The sequence below is a fragment of the Triturus cristatus genome, chromosome 7, assembly GCF_964204655.1.
Source record: "Triturus cristatus chromosome 7, aTriCri1.1, whole genome shotgun sequence".
Lineage (NCBI taxonomy): Eukaryota > Metazoa > Chordata > Amphibia > Caudata > Salamandridae > Triturus > Triturus cristatus.
The window spans coordinates 1,664,222,117-1,664,243,091 of NC_140590.1; the positions used below are offsets into that span (position 1 = coordinate 1,664,222,117).

At 42.2% G+C, this 20,975-nt stretch overlaps 1 protein-coding gene across 8 annotated transcripts in view; it reads right to left on the reverse strand.

Annotated features, from left to right (window-relative positions):
* The window catches only part of OSBPL2 (oxysterol binding protein like 2), a 391,960-nt gene that overhangs the window by 158,984 nt on the left and 212,001 nt on the right, over positions 1-20,975 (reverse strand). For all 8 annotated transcript variants that reach the window (XM_085619766.1, XM_085619768.1, XM_085619763.1 and 5 more), the window contains 2 exons: positions 8,320-8,454; positions 1,143-1,240 (listed from right to left, as the gene is read on the reverse strand). In XM_085619766.1, the coding sequence (XP_085475892.1) occupies positions 1,143-1,240; positions 8,320-8,454 (233 nt within the window). The remainder of the gene's footprint in view (positions 1-1,142; positions 1,241-8,319; positions 8,455-20,975) is intronic.

A 20,975-nucleotide genomic window follows, 5' to 3' on the forward strand; every position in this document is an offset into this window, starting at 1 on the left:
AGACGACACCAATGGGGAGTCCAATTCAGTCTCTGCTGAGATATCAAGTCCACTAGCATTCTGGAGGTCTAAATACATCCCAGCATCAGTCTACTACTTCAACATCAGCTGGAACATTCTAACCCCCTGTAATCCTATCTCAATCTGAACCAAAGTGGCCTCAAGGGCCATAAATACTGATGTTGAGGCAATGACACTACCAAAGAATCCTCACACACCATGGTCCGTGCCTTGGTGATCTCATAACAAGACCTTGCCCAAGATCTAGTGGAATTCAACTCTGGATCGGATCCGAAAGTGGCATTTCTAGAACAGGTGAAGAAGTAACCCTCTGTACAACAGAGTACCTGAGGTCCTTCCTCTGGGGAGGACTTTAGTTTAGCACTGAATGGTGGCAAAAAAAAGCACCTCCTGTACGTGGATGGCACTTGACTCCTTAAAATATGACTGCCTAGAGAATATTTTCAAAATGTTCACCAAGAGCCAAGAATCTTGCTAGTACTGATGGTTTCCGGTCACTCATTTGCTAACATTCAGTTTGTAACTGCAATGGCTTGCTGCTTATATATCCCAGGATACACAGTGCAGCTCATAATGAATAACACAGGCTTCGCAAGACGTGTTTAGGTACATGCTCTCCCATGCTGCCTTTTTATTGGACAGTGATGTCGTGACGAGCAAAGTGAATGGCAGTAAACTTAGGGCACAGAAATCGCAGAGGAAATATGACTGCCAATGAGTACACCTATTCCATTTCAGTCTGAGGATTACACTTTCCCTATGTTTAGGTATAGTCATAATCTTGCAATGAGGTCTGTGCAATACATATTATTAAATATCCCTTGTTCTGCTTGGCTTATCTTTTCTGTTCATATCACTATCCAGCGTCTCTTATGCTTTTCGACATCACTGCCCAATGAGAAGTTGGATTAAAGGACAATGGACGGCTTTCCTTTGTAGTCATTTCTTCCTCCAACTATAAACTTCTTTCAGTCAAAACACATGGCTAAAAAGACAGATTTATCTACACCGTCCAGTCCCTAGCCTTAACTGGCCCGCAGCCTCACTCCTCGGAGATTCCCCTCTTCTCTACAAAACAAATCAGAAACTAATTTTCTGAAAGCAGAGACGCAGAGTCCTACCTCGTTAATTCATACGTCTCTCCCAGCAAAGGGTTGAAGGGTTTGCCAGTTCTTTCCCATTGGGAGGCGACCGCAGAAACAGCAAAAGCAGCTACAGTCTGTGAAGAGAAAGCCCGACTGTGTTACTAACAGTACAATGATCGATGAAGACACTTACATTCCTGGAATATCAGGCATTCTTTTTAATTATTTCATTTCCTCATTCATTTGGACCTTGCATCCAACAACAGAGATCAGTGGTAAGTAAACACTGGACATAGTTCTGACAGGAGTTGGCAATGCAATTGTTAGAAAGAACAATTATACACACATTATTACTTTATCATATGTTAGCTTAGCTGCAGCTCGTAAATATTCTAAACAAGCAGCCCCATTGGCCACCAGCCCAGTAGGAGTTCTGTTCTTAATTATCTGGAGACATTTTCCTTCTCAACATAAGATCCAACATTCAGAAACGTGTTTCAGTACAGCCAAGAACATAGCAACCAACCACCATAAATTTTACCCTTCCCTCCGCTGTGTGTCCTACACCTGTCCACAATTCACCCCACAACAGATTCAGCTATCCAATTAAAAACAATCTCAGTTAAAGTGTAGTCTACTCTCAGGCTGATTTCGCATCAATATCTCATCCATTTAGTTATATAGGCACCAGCACCACGGTATGTTAGAATTCACAAGAGGGATGGCATCTCGTCTGGTCCGGTCTACCGTAGTCCTTTGTCTGGGTACTATACAGTGACGTCATGATCTTGTGATAAACATGATGTATGGAGAATATTGCGATAGGGATTCCAATCAAGATCTGTGTGCAGTCCTGTTTTAGTTAGGCTTATGATCTTCCAAATATTAATACTTTTCAAAGGTGTTCCTGTACCTGCAGATCAATCACTTTAATGATTTTCTTTTGTTTCTTAAGTTACAAAGAACTTCCCATGAGTATTGGGACGCACTACAAATGGCGAGCACTCTATTCGGCTTAAAGTGTTTTTATTATATGCAATGGCTTCAGTCAACTGTTTTAATTGTATTAGTTCAATCTCTTTAATGGAATTTCAATGCAGAAAAAACCTCAAAATCTTAAATTTTTTGAGTCGTGAAAATAAAAAGCCTTCTTCAGGAGATATATTTAGCAATATCACTGCAAAATAGCAAACAAAAACCTTTCATTATTCTTGTAACAATAAACCCAAATGTAATATTGCTCCCTGCAAAGCAGTGAGCTCCTCAACATTAGACCAGGCACTATCTGGGCGAAAATCTGCACTTACCACCCCATCCAGCCATGCTATCATTACAACCATCTTGGATCCAATCATTAGAAATACTAGGCATCAGGAGTGTGGTGTAGTAAAGAGGACATCATATCCAGTAGTAAGGACGCAAAGCACTGTGGGCTGTGTGTATGCAAATTGTTTTGCTGCCATAGTTTTGTGAAGTTCTTGAGTTTAGCCCTTTGCGAAGCTTCTTGGTGGAGCTTCGTGTTTGCAATGTTTTGCTACACAGAGCAAGGTAATTTTCACTCAAATCGAAAGCCAGATGTAAAAAGAATGATGGATGTTTCTGTACAGTTTAGCCTTATTGCACAAGGGAAGAACACGGCTTTTTCAGAAAATATCATATGCAGAAAATGTTTGATAGAGTGAAAAAGGATATACTACAAACTGGCAGAAAAGTCATGATTTTGAAACAATTATGGCTAAATGAAAATATGAATTGTTTTGGCATCAAAAAAGCACACACTGCCATTTAGCCCTGGCAATTAAGAGAACTATTTTGTGCATAAATATGTCTCTTGTTAAAGAGCAGAATGCCGTCACTCACGGTGCAACTAGGCAATGGCTGAAGCGGGCTGACCCACTGACCCATGATCTATGCTACTTTCGATAGAGAAAGAGGTCTGACTGAAAGTCCCTTTCAGTAAGTATATAATATGGTAATTTTAGTAAAACCAAAGAGTCCTTTCTAACACCAGAACTAAAAATAAACGAAGGACCAAATGGAAGCAGATGACAATATCAAACTGCAGGTAGTTTGAGTTGTCCTGAGCTCTGCCCAATAACCAGTCAATAGGTACACAAGCCCCTTTGTATAGCAGATACGCTTACCCCCACTAACAGACAACAAAATAAAAAAACTGAAGAAAAATTACCACAATAAAACAAGGAGGATTAAAAAAAAAAAAAGGCAAATACTCAACGATTTGGGGAAGGAAGGAATACAACAAGAAAACTCTGATAGTTATAATGAATGATGAAGTACTAAAACAACATTCCAAGATAGCAGACAGTGCACTAGCACACGCGTGCATGGGGGGCCATCTTGGAATGCTTTTATGTGTGTATGTATAGAAAAACCACTTCGAATCTGCCACCAGTGCATTCACACGCACTACGATGACTGACTTATTACAGGTCATTACAGACACTAACTCCAGTTTTTAAAATTGTCACCTAAAAATCATTGATTTTAGCTGCATTCATTAAATTAATTCTCCGGAGGCAAAAAAGGACTACAACATCCAAATGTGTTAGGCGAGCACACAAGCGTCCAAGACAGGAAACAATATCTGTAATGACCTGGAGGGAAGTGATCACTCTTCTACTCAACTCATGTTCTCGCAACGGCAGTCATTTCAAATGGTGTTTGGCATAGCTTGTTATTATTTTACCTTCCAAGAAAATAAAATAGGCGTTGGATGCCACACGCATCACGATGGGTGAGTGGGTGGTAGCAGCATGGAGCTGACAGACCCAAACAAATAATGAAAAAATAAAAGCATTGTCCATGAGACATGCACTGGAAACCACTAATGTGGGGTTACCACATAGTGCACAGGCAAAATGCTGTCACTCACTCATGTGGTCTTATTGACACTTTAAGAGAGCAATAGACGAAGACCATGTGACCAAATGCCACTCTAAGTATGTTGTATATTGCTGTTTGGTGAGTCAGCCTGAGCTGCTAAGCGAAGACGAAACACACTTTCCAAAATAAGTAAAAAGAAAGCTAATGAAAATAACTGCATCAGAATACATCCTAGGTAGAGAGGTAGACCTTGTCAATACTCTTCTTAAACTTCAGGCATACCAGATGGTATGCGGTCACATTATTAATTGAACAGTGCATCGCAGGTTACTAAACGGGAGCACTCATCCACTTCAAATAATATATTATATTCACTGAAAAAAAAAACAAAGGTTACAGGGACATTATAGTTACCCATGCAACTTCACTAACTATAGGGAGTTCCTGAAGCTCTCATGTTGTATGTTTCCCATTAACTGGTTTTCAAGACTACACCATTCACTGACGTACGCCTGATATTTGCCTGTATTTGGTAAGAAGAGAATATTTATATAGTCCCCATCGACTATGCAATTTGAGCACTGTAAATTCTGAATTCATCATCTCATAGTTTTTTCATTTCTTTAGGTATTTGCTTTTGTCTACCAACAATTTTCTCATCCAATGCCTTGGCCCCATGAATTGCAAGGGCTCCCACATTAAATGGAGATGAATTGGATTATTTTGAATGACTTTATATGCCACCATTCATGAATTCCAGGCCAATAGCTGTGCAGATTGACAGCATATTAAGTCTAAAAACCGGATGGTATGTCTTTAAGCATGATGAGAATTCCTTTAAAAAAAAACTCCATATAACAACATTTGTTTGTTATAATGCTAAAATTTTAATTTTGTGTATTGTTTTAATATATTTGACTTTGTAATGTACTAAAACCAAAAAGGCGCCTAAGTATGTGTACACGTTTATCCATAAAACAAACATGGAAATATACAAGCTACTATTTCATTTGTTCACAAAACTGACAAAAAATGGATAAATATTGCTAAGATGGCCAAAAAATAAATATGGATAAATACAAATAATCATGAACATCTCCCTCATCATATGTACAATGAATAACACCTAAAATGACCGCAGATAAGGGAAGCACTTTTACAGCATTATTGCCCATATGTACGAAATCCTGAAATAGTGATTCCCAAATAGCAAATTCGCAGAAATCGCTATCTTGGAATTGCAAAAGGGGATGTATGTACCTACTGATTTCATAATAGCGATTCCTACAGACTCACATTTGTTACATGGAAATCGCAATTTTGGAAACAGCAAACTACATTGATAAAGGTGCATAGCCAAAAAGCGTCTGTTTTTTGGTTCTTGATATAAAGAACTTTGCATGTCCCCTGTGAGTGCCGGTCCTTTCCTTTGGAGTATATATATCAAATATATATTGGATGCTGTTAAGAGTATGTTGCTTAATAAACCAAAGTTACTTTAATATGGCCCATATGACCTATAAGATGTCAAAATAGAAGAGGCCTTATAATATAATTGAAGGTAAATAGCAATTAATGTGGGGCACCTATCAGTTCATAGGGCCAAGGGACAGTATGAGGAAATGTTGACTTTTCCTTAGACCCTTGGCTTCATGTGTATTGCTGATTCCAGAGAAGGTTGCCACCCGTCTTTTTGACTTGTACTCCTGATCAGTTAATATGCCTTTACCCATGCAACTTCACTAACTATCGGGAGTTTTTGAAGCCTTCATCTTGTATGTTTCCCATTAACTGGTTTTCAAGACTACACCATTCACTGACTTATGCCTGATATTTGCCTGTATTTGATAGAAAGAGAATATTTGTATAGTCCTCATCGACTATGCAATTTGAGCACTGTCAATTCTGAATTCATCATCTCATAGTTTTTCCATTTCTTTAGGTATTTGCTTTAGTCTACCAACAATTTTCTCATCCAATGCCTTGGCCCCATAAATTGCAAGGGCTCCCACATTAAATGGTGTATAGCTTCAATTATATCACGAAAAGGTACGTTTTCTCTACAACTGGACTCCACTCACATTGTGTTCTGGCCCTTGGAGCATTTTACTCCTGACCTCTTCCTTATCCTGTTCTGCTGCTGTCTCTAAAATCTCATTGACACTGCCTGATGATGACCATGGTTAAATTAAATGTTAGGGTCGAAATGTCAACACCTTTATAATCATGGGCTGTAATGGCCTCCACCTGATTGATTGGTACAACTAGAAGGGCAGAAGTAACCTGTGGAATCCTGTGTGTACCAATGAAATCATTTTGACAGCCAATGTTTTCTATATTTTGTTTATATGGGCTCACTTGTGTTCTACTATTCCCTGTCTGTATGATTCACACTATCGACACAATAACATTTTCACATTTGTAGTACCTTTTACTATATAACTTTTCTGCTCACATATCCAGAACAATTTCTTTATTTTACAATGTAATTATTCTCTGTTAATTTGAAGGTTTTCTAGTATCCAGTACATATATGTAATACAACGATAATTCAATTGCCTAAGTTTTGTTTTGAGGTCCCTTCTAAATTAAATGACACCTTGTACGCCATGTGGGGTAAATTATTTTATCCCCAAATAATTAGCCAACCTACTGTTAACTGTACTCAATGAAAGCACTATTCTTTTTCTATATAGTGATACCCAGGTAACAAGAGCTACCGGGTCATCCTCTTAAATTTTATACGCCTTCGAGCGTAGCATTGTTTCGATACAGCTACTTTGACCCAGGCAGTAACACAATTAGAAAAGCAACACTGCAACAGGGAACAAGCTCAGCCAGAGGGGTGAAAACAAAAACTGCTGCTGAGCCTGTGGAGTGTGTTAGAGAAGTGTTTGAGAACACACAGCAGTAGCTTAGATAAGTGAAGACACCCACTGCTTTCCGAAAGACACAAAAGAAACACTGGATAAAGAGCCACCTTTCTGAAGGTTCTTTATCTCCGAGACAGAAGAAACTTTAATGGAAAGCAACAGGAAGCAACCGGTTCGATCATAAAATGTCCCAGTGACATGCAGACCAGCAGAAGTGGCTAGACATATCAATCTAAAGCTGGTTCTCAGAGCCCGAGACACCTGTCCCACAGAGACAGAGAAGACTTCAGGCTGCACAGTACCACTACAAACTGATGCCAAATCACGTGGGTCACAAAACAAGTTGGGACCTCAATAGATGAAAACCAATAAAAGGTCATCAGACAGAGCGCACTAGTGTAAATTCAAAAACTATAATGGAAGTGTGCTGGATATCTTCCCACTGTGAGAAAGCATTCCTATTCACACCATGAGGTAAGACTAACACCAATCTATAGATCATTTCACTGCATGGGAAGACAGGCATTGTATAGAGAGAATACAAAACATTATCTATGGTCCAAAGCACACTTACAAGACATTTATCAGGCACACCGTGTTTTTCCAAAGGTTTCTTTAACAAAAATCGTACTATCCCGAGCCGTAATCAGGGTTCGATTCTGCTTAAGTTCACCCGTGGGTTTGTCCTGTACAATAACCGTCTGCTTCAAAGGTCACCTTCTGCGGGTCTCGCAAGATGCTATTCCGTTGGCAGCAAATGCATTATAAGATATAAAAACTGGATAACTTGGCGCAAGTTAGGTGCCACAACACATCATGGCAACGTGCTACAGTCAAGACCACAAACAGCCAGTACCACCTGAAGCCGATGATTATATCCCCTTATCCAGCAAGCTGGGTTCAGGAGGTGCATTAGCGCATATCCCCTACCTCCACCACGAGCTAGACAACTGTTGGAAGCCTTTTCTTGGCATGCAAGCTAAGAGTTCTATTTTGTTTTATTTAGCGCTTCAAAGAGTATTTCTGCACAGCATATAACGGATGTTATTATCACCAAATACAATGCTACTCAATTTCTCGACCTCAGAAGAATGGAAGGATGGAAGGTTGAGTCTACTTTGCCAGGATTCAAACTTGTGACCTGCAGATCACCGATATCTCGGCTCAATGAAGAATTCTTACTGGAATGAAGATGGACGTTGCGCATTCAAAACATTTCTTAAACTACTGACTCAAAAAAATGCAAGACATTTTCAGCAGCAATAAAGAATCAATCTCCGAAAATCACTTCTATAACAGCAAGATAGGAAATCATATTCCTATAGTTGCGTGTATATTTTCAATGAAGGAAACATTTTAAATACAAATAGGGCCCTGATTTGAGCATTTCTGTCATGTTGTATTGGCACTAATGTTAACTTTTTTGAGGAAGTACAAACAGAAACAAATACGAACCATCTAAAACCCCCAAAACGCAGTCAAGGGTAGGCACTCACCTGCATCCTGTCCACAGGGTCCGAGAGAGAGCAGGCCTTGTTGATGAGGTAAATGTGCTCCATGTACTCAGTGATCCTCTGTAGGAAACTCATGGGTTCATTGAAGGCAATAGGCATTGTAATTTTTGACAATTCCTAAAAGCAAGAAAAGAATGCTGTCAATAGACGCATTGAACACAACATCAATATTCTCTATTCTTGCAGATAGTGCGATTGGCGCTTTAATGCACCTAAACAGACTTCAACTGACTGCAGAAAACACCAACCATGTGCATCGAGATCCCTGTAAATTTAGAGTAGGGAGAAACGGTGATGGGAGGGGGTGGGTTGAAGGGAGAGTAGCAACAGTACCCCGTGAATATGTTCCCCTGCCACAAGAGATATGGAGACCAGACTTTTCCATGTTTAGCCTCAGTATCGTTAACCGAAGACGCTGAAGTTCTTCCTGCAAGACTCGGGGCCTAGATTAAAGGCACCTGCACTTGAGTTCTAATTCCGGCAGCTTTCCATCTGCAGAACCTCTCCCAAGGGAAAATCTTACTGCCACCACAATTAGCTTGATAGCTACATACGAGGTGTCAAGAGCCTCCTATAGAAGGCTTAATATAGGATACCTGTTCCCTATTTTAGAGGAACTCTCTAGTGCGCACAGAGCAGATAACCATCACTCTCGAGCCAAACCCACTTGCAAAGGAAACAGAAAACACTGCATGTTCTGTTTTTTACTTTAGCTGACTAGGACATGCATGAATTTGAGAAGTGACTCTAGATGTGGGCTGAGGGAGAGGTACATACAAAATAAACTGAACATGTAGCTTGTACCTTCCAAGACTATCCTACTGTATTGCCAGCAGTCAAGTATATTCTAGAGGGGCTTTTTCCATAAGAATAATGCTTTTATTCCATTATAAATCATTTTAACTTTACTGAGATCCCTTTTTTGTTTCAGGTTTGGGTGGATTGATTGGGAGGGGGGGGGGGGGGGGGGGGGCAGAGCAGTAAGTGTCAAGTGAGTGAAGTCCCTTGGCACTTCAGTGGTTATAGAGCAGGTGGAGCTTGCCAGGGGGCTTGTTTCAGACTTGTTGGGGGCTTATAAGAGGAAAAGATGTATTAAGTAAGGAAATACTGTTGCCACTAATAGTAATTCTTCTTCTCCTCCTATAAGGAGACACCATTTAGGTCAGTGGTCTCCAAAGCAGGTTTCATAAGGTTGGATCAATGACAGGTTTTCAGGATAGCCACGGTGTATGAAATCTGCCTTTTCTACATGGCCACCCAGGATTTCTCACGTTTTGCCGGACCCTATATGTTTGCTGGCTTTAGAACTCTGTGCACTTAATCCCGCTAATCTGTAGTAAAATACCTGTGCTGCCTCTTTAAACAAGGTTAAATTGGCTTATTCCTAATTAGAACATTAAACATGCTTACATGTCCCAGTATGTGGAGTAGAAAGTGCACCTAAGGCCTAGAAGTTAAAATGCCACTTGTGGACTGCAGCACCTATTGTGCCATCCACTGTAGTGACAGTTTAAACATGACTATAGGCCTACCACATGCAGCCTGACGGATGCAGCGCAATGTGTTAAAATAGCCCTTTTTGACCAGTAAGAAACTTCCTAATAAATATTACTAAATCATCCCTATGGAAACCTTGTAGCCCGAAAGGTAGGGTGAATGGTTTTTAAAAGTGGGACATGCAAACAATTAATATTACGATGTCCCTACAATGACAAAGCCCAAAATGCTATTCCACTGTGTCAGGCCTAGCTATCCTATGAAGAAAACCAGAGTTCAGCTTAACATTCTAATACTACTAACTGGGAAGGGGACTTGCTAGAAAAATAAATTATATAACTATTTTAAATACTTATTACAAATCCAATTCAATGGTGAATTCAAATTTTAATAAATATTAAGGAAAAGTTACTTCAAGAATATTACCTTTTCCATGCCTGGAGCTCCTGGAGACTAATTTACATACACTTTCCAGCTTCTCCCAGCCTGTGCGCGGCCTTGAGTAGGTGTAAATGAGGTGTATATTGCATTCGATGAGCAAAGAAATAGGCTGATCTGAATGGGTACAGATCACTCCTCTGAGCTCATCAGAACATGCAGGGTGGGGGTTGTAGGCCTCCTTTTGGCAGTACAGTGTCAAATACAGCTTGACAGGTCTGTTCAGCCAGATGTAACACTCTGGATCACACTTGAAAGAAAGAGCAAAGGCTTGCAAGACAATTGTTATGGATCCCCTGTCTAGTTGCTGAAGGACTCTGTGTTTGTCCTACCAGACTTCAGGTAGGACAAGAAACCTCCGGGCTTGTAGATGGTACAGCCCCTACTTCAAACTGGATTTTAATGTTAGATGTTACAGACACTAGGATTATCACTGTACACTCCCCACATACACCCCAGTCTGTTTAGAGTGACAGAAGACCTTTGTCATTTTGTAAATGCCCTGACAAATAGCATTGTGCATTTGTTTGCAGTAAGGCAAACAGGAAGTACTGAAATAGTGGGTAGAGTTGGCACAGTGAACTTTCACCCCAATTGTTAGGGAAAGGCCAGGAGTCACCTCAACCCACAAGTTAGTGGCGACCATAAATGTGTCACCTCACTAAATAAAGTGTTGGGGACACAACTAGAACTGGAGCCGAAATATGCCCTATTGGGCATTCCCACCTAAACAGACCTGCCACGCCACAAACTCCTTCTAAACAACTTAGGGCTCGTAGTGGCCAAGAGAAATATTGCTCGTCAATGGAGAGATCCAAACCCGACCGCACTTACTGAATGGAGGACCCATATGGATTTCTACATGATAGCTGAATAAGTGACTTACCAGGCGAGAGGATGTCCCCGAACGTTTTGCAAGATCTGGACTCCTTGGATACAATTTTATGGGCTAAGTGTAGAGGGGGAAGATGACAAAAACGCCATAATGAGGCAAAACCTGGGAATCGAAGAGAGATGATGAAACTCACCCCCACCCCTTTCCCTCATCCTGCTAGTCTTCATGTATCCCCATGCCCTTTGTACTTTTCCCAGGTTTGAATTGTTAAGGCTGACTGACAATACAGTATCCCGGAGAGACACATGGTAGCCGGGCTGAGGTTAATACTGTAGTGTCATGCTACCTTCGTTACTGCAACGTCTGATTTGTAGCTATTCATTGCAGATTCTTGATTGTCCATATATTGCATATAACTATGTTAATAAAAACAGTTTACAAAAAATGTGGCACCTCAAGGCACCCACTAAAGAACACTTTCTAGACCTACGAAAGATCAGAAGAGGATTCGATCCACTGTCTGTGACCTGAGAAGAGCCCTGAAGGACTAGACCAACTCCCTCTTGTACTCAGGACAAAGGCGTGGACTCAAAGGGTCAGGTGCCTGACCTGTGTGGCTACAGGGTGAAAGCAAGCTTCAAGTCGCCTTTTCCTGGATGTACCCAGCGAACTAGCGGCAACTGGGCCAGGACCTTACCCTGCTGCACCATGAGGACCTAGGGAGCCATAGAATTGTACTCCTGTGATTGGTTGTGACTTAAAAGACTAATCAGAATGTAAAATCTTTGACCAGGACAAACATAGTTGGTGGAACAGTCCCATGCTCTATCGCGGTCGGCCTCAAATTGCGCATCCGCCCCGGTTCACTGCAACCATAGACTACATTGGCGCTTTGAAGCTGTATTTTTACTTAAAGACTTCAAAAATCATATCCTTGTTTTCCCTTATTGGATTCATGTCATTTCAGTACCATTTTGTTTTTTCAAATTGTATTCTGTTTTTTCTTTAATTCGTTTTGGGGTTCTTATTGGTTTTAATTTTTACTGTTTTAGTATTGCATACATTCTTTACATATTGCTCTGTTAAGCCTGTCTGCTCTGTGCCAGAGCTACATGGGTTGAGTTAAGACTTATATAATGACTTTGAGGGTTCACCGTGATAAGGGCTGTGGTTATTCTTTAAAGGGGGAAGTCGCCCACCCCAAATCAACCAATTTCTTACACAGTTGTATATAAGGTCACAGTATGCAAAGTTAACTTAAGCGGATATTCTTAAAGCCTGGTGTGGAACTGGCCAAAATGGACTAATGCAGGATTTACAGTCTCCCTTAAACATCAGAAAGGATCTCTGTAAAATTCTAGTCAATGTCCTAAACCTCCCCCATCCAGTGCTTAATTTGAACTGATAGTTGCAGGCGGGCCCATCGGCAATCATTTTTGGGAACAGGCACTTATTTTTCCTTCCCAATCTTTGATTCAGAGGAAGAGAGAACAAGCATAGGCATAGCCAATAGGTCTCGCTTTTGGGACCTTATAAGTATATTTACATTTGCTATAATTGCGGCACGTAAAGCGCGGGTGCCGCGATTATAGCAAAAGTAAAGAAATAGATGTTTTTTTCTATTTCTTTACTTTTGCTATAATCGCGGCACCCGCGCTTTACGTGCCGCGATTATAGCAAAAGTAAACATACTTATAAGGTCCCAAAAGCGAGAGCTATTGGCTATGCCAATGCTGGTTTACTTTTGCTATAATCGCGCAGGGGAGGGGGCCTGTGAGATTCTCTTGTGGGAGCGTGCGACCATATGGCGCCACTATATGGCGCCATGCGCTCCCGCAAGAAAATCGCCAGACGTGCAGGCGTTGCCATTGCAAGCAATGCAACGCGTGCATGTTTTTGCCCCCAAAGCTGTGCCGATGGCATTAGGTCTCTCTCCTATGCAGCGCATGCGCGCTGCGTAGGCGAGACCTAAAAAATTACAAAGAAGGGTGAACAAAGGAGAAAGTGAGATGGAAAAACAGTCAAAAAGAACAAGCATTGGCATAGCCAATAGGTCTCGCTTTTGGGACCTTATAAGTATTTAGTTATGTAGCACAATATCCTTTTTGAATTAACATCAACTGTTGCATGGCTAAACACTTATAAGGTCCCAAAAGCGAGACCTATTGGCTATGCCAATGCTTGTTACTTAGATGTACCTTATTTATCTGTTCTCACGTCTCGGTGCAAATGTTGACAACACATTGATGAGTTTGAGACTATGTAGTAGAATTTCCAGTACACACCGTCCTAAAATATTTTAGACAAAAAAGATCACGTGAAACAATTGGAGGTCACGCCCAATTCAGCAGGTGGAGTTTGAGGATGCCATGCCATGAATAGCAATTCCTTTCTCCAATGAACAGTTGCTACAGGTCATGTGCAGCCTGTCCAGCAGTGAGACCAGATAAGGATGCATCAGTTTTATCCCTGATTTTGCTGGGGAACATTAGTAATGTAGGTCAGCAGACGACATGGATTATGGCAGGAGTTCTTTTTAGATCACAGTTGTGGTCTATTGTTGCAAGAATTAAGACTCTCAGTTGTCAAAATGACATTGTTCGCCATTAAGTGAAACTCTCACAGAGTGAAACTGCACCAACATAGAGGTCACATACTAAATGAGTGAGAGCCAGGCGTAAGACTCTTATTCAGTGAGTGACACTGCCCAGAGATGTAAGACACACACTTAGCAAGTGGCAACGTGCTCCAAGAATTGAAACCAGTACCCAGTGAATGGGACTGTGCTCAAAGAGTCAGATATAAACCTACTAAGAGAAACTATGCAGCAAGGGGTTTAACTTTTACACAATGAAACTGGGCATGAATTGTGGGAAAGAGACTATGAATCAAATGAGTGAATCTGTGTTGCAAGACGTGGACTTAGCACCATGTGAGTAAGGATGCTCCAATTGCCTAAAGGAGTCCATATAGAAGCTATGAGTGGTGTGAGAAGCTGTGTTCTCATTCTGAAGCACATGCGTGTGTGCCTCCGTGCAAGGTAATCCTCGGGTGAGCAGTGCTGCAGACTGAGCACGTCACCGTTCTAGAGTGCAAAGCACAACTAAGGCTGGGATGCACAGCAGGGCTGTAGGGCGATGCACCGACACAGCCGAGGGTACACAACATGGCCGGGATGCTTATCAGTGCAGCCTCGGTAGTTCATGGCTGCACAGGACTGGTGAGGATGACACTACTATAGTGTAGTGCAAGACAGTGGTACAGGGTAGTGCACTACAGTGCTGCATCAGCGGTGGACACAGCGCTACACTCGAGATGTCCAGTGGTGCTAGAGCAGAATTGTATGTAGTACTACAGAGGGGGTGCATTACAGTACTACTGTATTCTCCACTGCTACAGTAGCGAGAAAGGGCAGCGCTACAGGGGAAAGCAGGGTAGCTCGGTTGTGCTGGGATACACGGTAGGGGTAGGTCAGCCATGAAGCATAAGGAAAGAAATTTCCGGCATGAAAATCAGGGCGCTTACCTCAGATTTGGGCAACAGTACTTTGGTAAACCAACCAAAAGTAGCACCGAGCCAACATAGGTTGGGTGGGGAAGGGGGATTGGCGGCAAGGGTAGATGCAAGGTGAGCACAGCAACAATCAGGTTTGGAAAACCTCTGCCGCCATATTGTAAAAGGTTGTAGAGAAGCATTGAGCGCTCACCCATTTAGGTGTTGGTAGATTGCGAGCTGCCATGTTAAAATCACATAGTGCACCAGGAGTAGTGGCGACAGTACTAGCTGGAACAAATATTGGCCGCACGGCAGTAAAAGTAACGCTGCGCAGCAGTAAAAGCAATCACTCTGAAAGCGAAAGTGATCGCGATGACGCGCTAAAGCACGTTAGGGATGCGCGTGTAGCAGCGGGGGGAGAGGCGGAGATGGTGCTGAAGGCTGGCGCAGGAAAGGCAGGTGGCTGGGCGAGAAGGGAGGGGGGAATGCGGGAAGCAGCTGTGCGCGTGCACGCCATCGTGCACTCAAGCTTGTAGCCTGCACGAAAATGTGGGTAGCACTTTCAAAACCCACCTTCTAAATGTCTCGCCAGACCAGCGCATGCGCTGGGTCAGGCGAGACCTAAAAAAGCAGGGATAAAAAGGAACCTGAAACAGTGAGATAAACAGGCAGGACTGCCTAGTGGTGGATTAAAGAGGTGTAATTAGGACTACGTAGCCTTGGTATTCGGTACCTCCTACATTCAATTGTGTGGGTCATGGGCACTGCCCGCTTCCCTTATGTTACCTCATTGCCACGGATATTAAGTGTGACAAATGAACAAGAATACATACATAAGAGGTCCACAAAAGGCTTCACAATTAAAATAGATATCACTATAACTTGATTAACTACCACCGATGCCAACTAGAATATTGCAAATTCTCTTTTTTTTAACATAATCAGATATTGTTTAAAATCCATGGGGGATAGAGGACCACAAATCTGGTGCTTGGAGGTGAAATATGTTACTTTTTATGATAATGCCATAATTTTATACAGCTGCCATTTTCATTTTGTCACTTCTTTGCGTAAGTAAGCCTTTCAATTTCCAAACACACACCTACAGGGATAAGGCAATACAGATCATTAATGGGTGTCAATTATGAAACGATCAATATGTAGGCGTATTTATTTAATGGATAGGTGGGCTGAAACAAACAACTGTTTCAGTCTACAATACTTAAGAGCTTGGAGGAACTTTGTGTGGGTGTAGTGCATTGCCACGGTCAGTGCGCATTCAAACTAATACTTTTCTTGGCACCACTGGTCCGCAAGGCGTTTGCGCATGCAGAAATGGCAGCTGGGGAACTGTTAAATAAGTTATAAGTAAATATGCACTTCCTACAGCTGCCTGGGTGGGAAGCAAGCCCAATCTCCTGCACAATGACCCCCGGGGAGTATTTCAGTGTCATCTGCAAGTTAGATAAATATTACTAAATACTGAAAACAAAGTCCAGTTGCGCATTTTACAACATATTTTTCCAAAATGTATAAAGTACCGCCTTCATCTGTAAAACCTGTTTCCTTGCATTTTTTCTATCACACCCCTTTCAAGTCAGATTCATTAAACATGGCTGAAAATCTACTTGGAAGTCACATAGCCTTAAAAAGTGAAGATATTCTGCAGCATAGATGTATCTTACAGTTTAAGACAGCAGAGCTACCAGCCATGTTACAGAGGTCTTACATGCTCGGTTAGCTCACCTATCCGTTGGGTTGCATCCACCTTTAAGGCAAAGGCTTTAGACTGCAGAGATCAGAAAATGTCTACATACCAGTGCAGGGAATGAAAGTCAGCAGGCAATGTCAGAGAATGGGGAAGACTGTGCACATTGGGGGTTGGCCGCCCACGGCAGGCTGTGAACAGGGCAAGGCCAAACCCGCTGCGTGAGGCCAGAGGTCATACACCGAGTGGGTTGGCTGCCCACGGCGGGTAGCCATTATTAAGAGTTCACAGCTGTACTCTGTACACAAGTTACACACACCTTGCTGGAAAGCCACAGAGTGCTGGTGTACTTGTGAGTGGACCTTAAAAATGACCACGTCACAAAGAGCGTGAGCATCAGTAGTTATTTTGTGTCAGGAATTTGCATAGTTAAGCTAATTAAACCTGGGCAAAAAAGCATTTAAGTGTGCTGTGGTGGCCTGATTGTTCAGAGAGCCATGCTGGGTGCTTCCATTCTCAAAGGCAATTCAATTCCAGGTGATTATGAATAGGAACAAATCATATCCTAAAACAAGAACACAAGTTATTGGGAGGTTCCTAACATCTCCAATAACTGATAAACAGCTTCTAAAAAGAAAAGATATCAGCAAAATCAAACACTATACTGTATGCTCCAGATGTTGAGCACCCTGTAAAATAGCAATAACCATCACTATTGTTTGCGAGATCATTCAGAGGGCATATAAATTGGCAGGTAAAGTATCAATGGTGACCAACTAAAGCAGATATTACACAAGTTTACGCAGGTAATCTATGGAAAGACATGTTAAAACAAGAAATGGTGTGGTACCTGCTTGGCTCAGGCACATTGAAATGAATATGCCATTACACCAGCACTGTTGACACAAATTTAAAGTGTCTAGCTAACCCTTCCCTTGATTTTTCAGTGAAGCGCCTAGTTATGCTGAGCCTTCAATGAAGAACTGTTAAATTTTGAGTAGGATCTAAAATCGTGAAGGTCCTACAAACAAAGCTACTGTATTCATTGCATAAAGTGTATTTCTCATTTACATGAAGTCCTAGAGTTTACACTGCTTTGGGCGGGAGCCAAAAGTATTCGATTTTGTACTGGACTATTCTAGCCCAGGATTGAGTCAAGGTGCCGGCTCAGTACAATGAGAGCAACAGAAAATTATCTCCCGCATCCAAGAATCAACATGTCGGAACAGCCCGCTCTTGACCAACCTAAAGGAATCAGTTTAGGGAAACACGTTCGTAAGACCCCACTTGGAAATCAACGAAGTTGCGATGCTCCTGCAACTGGAACTGGAAAGGACCATCCCGAATTTAACAAGCAAAAAGATTAAACCTTTATGTTTAAAAACTACATTGAGGGAAATTCAAGTAATCAGTAAATGAATGGTCAATCTATATTCGATTAGTCTAAAAACAAGTTAGGTCTCTTCAAATTTAAAGGGAGTTTTACAACCCAAATAAAGCAACAGGATATGATGCTTTCCACATCCCCAGAGTGGATGAGCTCCATGAACAGTACAATTGCCATGCATCGGTTACTCCTTGTGTTTATTACACTGAAAGTGTAACAGTTATTTTACACTGACTGGTTCCAAGTAAGACAACACTATCTGCAACCGATAACCAGATGAAGTGTCCCCATTCATCTGGTATTTATACCATAACCAGGTGGGTTGGGAATGTTCCATGCAAGGTATAAAGGTGTGTATGCCTGCCCTGACTGTCAACCTGCATATGTATGTGTATCATTTTTTTTTTGTAAACACACTTTATGTGGGTTTACAGACTTTTCCAGAGACCATCAATGCATTACATTTATCATTTATTTGGGTATGAAGTTACTGGACTCTGATATGTACAGCTCTGTATTGCAACAACATGAAGGAGATTCAGGCCCTTGCTGTGCTCCCGAGATCTCCCTCCTCCCACAGCAATACAATAGATAGGGTCATATGTATGTGCATCATGACTTATTTCCACCCTGGTGTCACGCTAATCTATGTGTGCACAGAGGCCTAAGCCTTTCCCTGACTATGCAAGTTCCTGGATCAGTCCTTTGACCTGGACAGATGCATCAAGCATGCCCTCATTATGAGCCATAACCTACTTCCCTGCCCTGGGATTCGTGCCTAAAGCAGTGATGGCAGTATACCATGTTTATAGAGAAAATCATTAGTGACTAGACCTTTTATCAATGTCACAAGGTGTGAGGCCTACTGGCCTTCTCGAGTAAAGATCTGCTATTATGTGGAAGCACAGAACTTTGTGCTGGCATCCCATGTGTATGTGGCGTTGCAGTGTAACCTGTGTTGATAAGCTTTGTGTAAGAGTGAGTAATAGGGCGAATGGGATTAATTTTGGATGCCCCTGTCCTAGGACAACATTAGGTAAAGGGTGAGGACTGGTCTCCCAGATAGAAAAAGTGCATTGACTGTATTCTTGGAGCTGAACGGAGGAGAACCACACACTGGACGATGGATAGTGTGCTACCTTCAAACATTACATGAGGCTTTCCTTAGCAAGGGGTTGCTGATTATATTTCCTTGGCATTGCCATTTGGTGGATGGTAATGGTGATGGGTGGGTCTACAGCTTGTTTTGTGTGAAGTAAGGACATTTCTAGATGGGGGCCTGTCCTTTCATCTGTCCATGATTACTCTTTTAGTTAGGCTGATACAGGTACAGATACCTCACTGCTGTGGGTGCCCCAGGTATCACTCTACACAAAGGAATCTTGAAAGAAGAACCACCCCAAACAGGGTTCTGCAGTTTTTAGATGGTGGATCCACATCACACGACTAAAGGTGGTGTATAAAAATGAGGGCAAAACCAGCCTACTTGGTTCCAGTTCCAATTAGTTTATGAACAGGGCAAGAGAGTGCTCCACAGAATACTCAACGGAATGCTGTGCAACCAGGTAAGGTGTCTGCCTGACAGTCAGTCTCCCAGTGGTGAGGAGACATAATCTGAAATGTTACCTTTCTGCTGAAGGAACTGTGGATGTGCCTGCAGCACCTACAACTGTACTGCCAAGAGAGGGAACGAGTCTGTCTGGCCCTAAAGGAGGAGAGACTGTCAAGGAGGAGAGAGGCCCAGCATGATACCAGTGGCTGAGGGTCACCCAGAAAGACCCGAAAGCCTAAGAGGGAGCTTGGATGGACTTGTGCATACTGATGGTCTCCTTTGTCTCTCATCCTGGATCCTGATTGGAACTGCAACTGTTGTGATCATCATAGGTCCAGACGAGGATGAAACTGCCTTGAACATCACAGACTCCGGTGGGGGCTAAACAGACGTGATCAACGTAGGACCAGGCAGGGCTGACACTAGTGTGATCACCTATGGCTGGTTCAATTGGGACTGCTTCTACCAAGGCCAATGATTGCCCAGCCTGGGTAAGGCTGCATCACCACAACCATCTGTGAACGCTACAATTGGGTCTGAGCCTATGCTGGCATCGCAGACTCGAGAGATTGAGTTGGTCAGACACACAGACGGACACAGCCTTTCCATGTAGCTCAAGGAACTTGCTGAAGACCACTGTTCGCACAAGCGATACATGGCAGAGCCGCAAGAGTCCTAGAGAAATAAAAAAAGGACTTTTTGAACCTACCTAATCTGACAAAGTGTTAAGACTTGAGACCGAGTGAGTGTGCATTTGACTATGAGAGAAACAGCTGCACATGTGTTTTGATTCATGGAATTAACTTATTTCTCAGAAACAAGTAGGATTTAGCAGCTAGAGGGTCACCCGGTAAAGATTAGTGAAGGGATTACTGAGGGTGTAACACCACGACTAATCGCACCATGGGACACTAAACCAGTACAATCCAATTTGACATACAACTTTGTGATTAAATGTAGTAGAGTAGATCCTCATCTCCACTACCCTCGGGTCTTCACAGATTTAACAGGATATTAGAATGGTGGATGCTGGTCTGCCACCTACCCAGCCCATTTCTAGGGTCTGTGGAGATCCCGGAGAGACAAAGAAGCGGGTGTTTTGAAGCCCCGCCCCAATGGCAGCATGTTCGAATTTGGGAGCAAATGCCTATATTCTATTCTTCTAATGGCTCTTTTCGTCTACATTTTGTGTGGTAATGTATGTTCAAATGATTTCAAAATTTAATTGAACAAACAAGTTATTTACCTACAGTAACGCTCTTTCTGGTAGATACTCTAACTGTAGAATTCTCACCTTCTGAATATCCACAGGTGCCAGACTGGATTCAGATAATATTTTCAGCAATTCCCTTGTGCATTGGTATGTGGACTGGGTGGCTCCACGTCTGGCCTGTTCCACCCAGTAAGTGATGTCGGGCTCCTATATCTCTGAGAGGACATTAGTTTCTTTCTGATACACATCCACACCATTTTACACTGAGCCTTTGCAATCAGATTGTGCTAGGATGCAGATCTCTAAATTGGAATCTTATTAACATGGACAAGGGGAGTCCATTACACTGAACAGGGAGGAGGGTGGACCAGTGAGGAATTAGCGGTTCGATGGAGTATCTACCAGAAAGAGAATTACCGAACGCCTAACCACAGATTCCTCACCTTGTGAACCGACACCAAATCAGTACCTCCCCAGGTTGAGGGGTCTGTGAAATGACTGTGATGAGGAAAT